The following is a 2,738-nucleotide window of genomic DNA, read 5'->3' as shown; positions in this document are numbered from 1 at the left end:
CTGATTGTTGTTACTTTAGGTAGTATTGGTCTTGTGTCATCTGTAGATGTCAGGATCTGATTGTTGTTATTTAGTTAGTAGTGGTGTTGTGTCGCGCTGTAGATGTTACGGTCTGATTGTTGTTACTTAGTTGGTAGTGGTGTTATGTTCCTCTGTAGATGTCAGGATCTGATTGTTGTTACTGAGTTAGTAGTGATGTTGTGTCCCTCTGTAGATGTCGGGATCTGATTGTTGTTAGTTAGCTAGTAGTGGTGTTGTGTCGCTCTTTAGATGTTACGATCTGATTGTTGTTACTTAGTTAGTACTGGTGTTTTGTACTTCTGCAGATGTCAGGATCTGATTGTTTTTACTTAGTTAGTAGTGGTGTTAAGTCCCTCTGTAGATGTCAGTATTTGGTTGTTGTTACTTAGTTAGTAGTGGTGTTTTTCCCTCCGTAGATATCAGGATCTGATTGTTGTTACTGAGTTAGTAGTGGTCTTTTGTCGCTCTGTAGATGACAGGATCTAATTGTTGTTACTTAGTTAGTATTTGTCTTGTGTCATCTGTAGAAGTCAGGATCTGATTGTTGTTACTTAGATAGTAGTGGTGTTGTATCGCGCTGTAGATGTTACGGTCTGATTGTTGTTACTTAGTTAGTAGTGGTGTTATGTTCCTCTGTAGATGTCAGGATCTGATTGTTGTTACTGAGTTAGTAGTGGTGTTAAGTCCCTCTGTAGATGTCAGGGTTTGGTTGTTGTTACTTAGTTAGTAGTGGTGTTTTTCCCTCTGTAGATGTCAGGATTTGATTGTTGTTATTTTGTTAGTAGTGGAGTTGTGTCCCTCTGTAGATGTCAGGATTTGACTGTTGTTAGTTAGTTAGTAGTCGTGTTGTGTCCCTCTGTAGATGACATGATCTAATTGTTGTTACTAAGTTAGCAATGGTCTAGTGTCGCTCTGTAGATGTCAGAATCTGATTGTTGGTATTTAGTTAGTATTGGTCTTGTGTCATCTGTAGATGTCAGGATCTGATTGTTGTTATTTAGTTAGTAGTGGTGTTGTGTCGCGCTGTAGATGTTACGATCTGATTGTTGTTTCTTAGTTAGTTGTGGTGATGTGTGTGTCTGTAGATATCAGGATTTGATTGTTGTTACTTAGCTGGTGTTGTATGTTACATCTAATGTTGCACAATTGTGATTTCTGTGTTAGCCGTAACATAGTGTAACCATTGTGTTGTCTTACCTCTGACATTGTACATCGCTATTTTGGTCTTACATCTGACATTCTACAACTGTGATGTTTGTGTTACCCTTAACATATTGTAACTACTGTGTTGTCTTACCTCTATTGTTATACAACTGTAATGCCTGTGTTAGCCTTGACATTTTGTAACTAATGTGCTGTCTTACCTCTGACATTCTACAGCTATGATGTCAGCCTAACATATTATAACTACTGTATTGGTATTATCCTTAACATTCTACAAATGTGATGTCCGTGTTAGCCCTAACATAATGTAACTACTGTATTGGTATTATCCTTAACATTCTACAAATGTGATGTCTGTGTTAGCCCTAACATAATGTAACTACTGTGTTGTCTTACCTCTGACATTGTACAACTGTGATGTCTGTGTTATCTCTAACATTGTGTTGTCTTACCTCTGACACTGTACAACTGTGATGTGTATGTTAGCCCTAACATAGTGTAACTGCTGTTTTGGTCTTACCTCTGACATTCTACAACTGTGATGTCTTTGTTAACCCTACCTCTGACAATCCTTCAGTATGTTATTGTAACGATAGCAGAATGATATGGTATATTATGATGGGAAAGTCCATTATTTGAGTTTATTATCGTAATGTAACGATGAAAACTGTTTAGTAATAAGAAACTACAATCTACGTCAGGATACAGCTGGAGGTAACATGGATGACGTAGATATAGCAGGGTTCAAATTCGATGACGAGGAACCCACTTTGAAACTAATAATGGCTGGAGACGGCCTGAATGGGTAATGAAGAAAAACTTTAATATAAGTATAACATAACAGCAAATGTACAACGTTTCGACAAGGTTTTGTCATCATCAGGTACAGGGTTGTTTTCAACTGGATTTCTTTCCTTAACAAATACCGCTATCATTGAATAATCCTCTGAAATTTACAATATTCTACATCTTTGCTGTCAAAATGTTAAACTACAGAAAACAAACATAAAGGTCATTAACTATTTTTTCTCTCCTGTAGAATATGCTTCCGCTATGCTAAATGGAGTAACAACATCAGTAATTCCAAGAAGTTACAACTTTCTTTTGGTCGATCGCCCATTTCCTCTCTTGATCCCAGGTGTTAACGAACGATGGTCGGGACTTTTGGGTGGCGCTCTCTACAAGTATCGGCTAACGGCCAAACCAATGGATGGTGGAGAACCAGGTTATGCTGACGTAATGATTGAAACAAATACTCCTCCAGTCAAGGGAGAACTTGAGGTGAGTTGTTAAACCTAGATTACGAAACGTGTAGAAATATATATATATATATTGTTATGTTGTCCAGGGTAAATGTTAAAAGTGAGATATACTGAACGTGTATATATATATATATATATATATATTAGGTCGTCATGAAATTAATGTCGCTATTTTTAGATGAAAAACCCCGAACAACTTATACAACAAAACAAGACATTTATTAAATGAAATAGTCTCCATTCTTATCGATGATGCTTTTCCATCTTACAATCAGATTGTTAATGCCCTGA

At 36.8% G+C, this 2,738-nt stretch overlaps 1 protein-coding gene across 1 annotated transcript in view; it reads left to right on the top strand.

Annotated features, from left to right (window-relative positions):
* Window positions 1-2,224: 2,224 nt before the first annotated feature.
* Window positions 2,225-2,738, top strand: part of LOC106467648 (filamentous growth regulator 23-like) — a gene marked incomplete at its 5' end in the record, with an annotated part of 43,559 nt that continues 43,045 nt past the window's right edge. Inside the window, one exon of the mRNA XM_022395843.1 lies at window positions 2,225-2,466. Coding sequence (XP_022251551.1) covers window positions 2,225-2,466 — 242 coding nt within the window. The remainder of the gene's footprint in view (window positions 2,467-2,738) is intronic.

This window comes from Limulus polyphemus, unplaced genomic scaffold (assembly GCF_000517525.1).
Source record: "Limulus polyphemus unplaced genomic scaffold, Limulus_polyphemus-2.1.2 Scaffold2690, whole genome shotgun sequence".
Taxonomy (NCBI): domain Eukaryota; kingdom Metazoa; phylum Arthropoda; class Merostomata; order Xiphosura; family Limulidae; genus Limulus; species Limulus polyphemus.
Note: the sequence above shows the minus strand (reverse complement) of the source record. Positions and strands in the feature narration are given on the sequence as shown.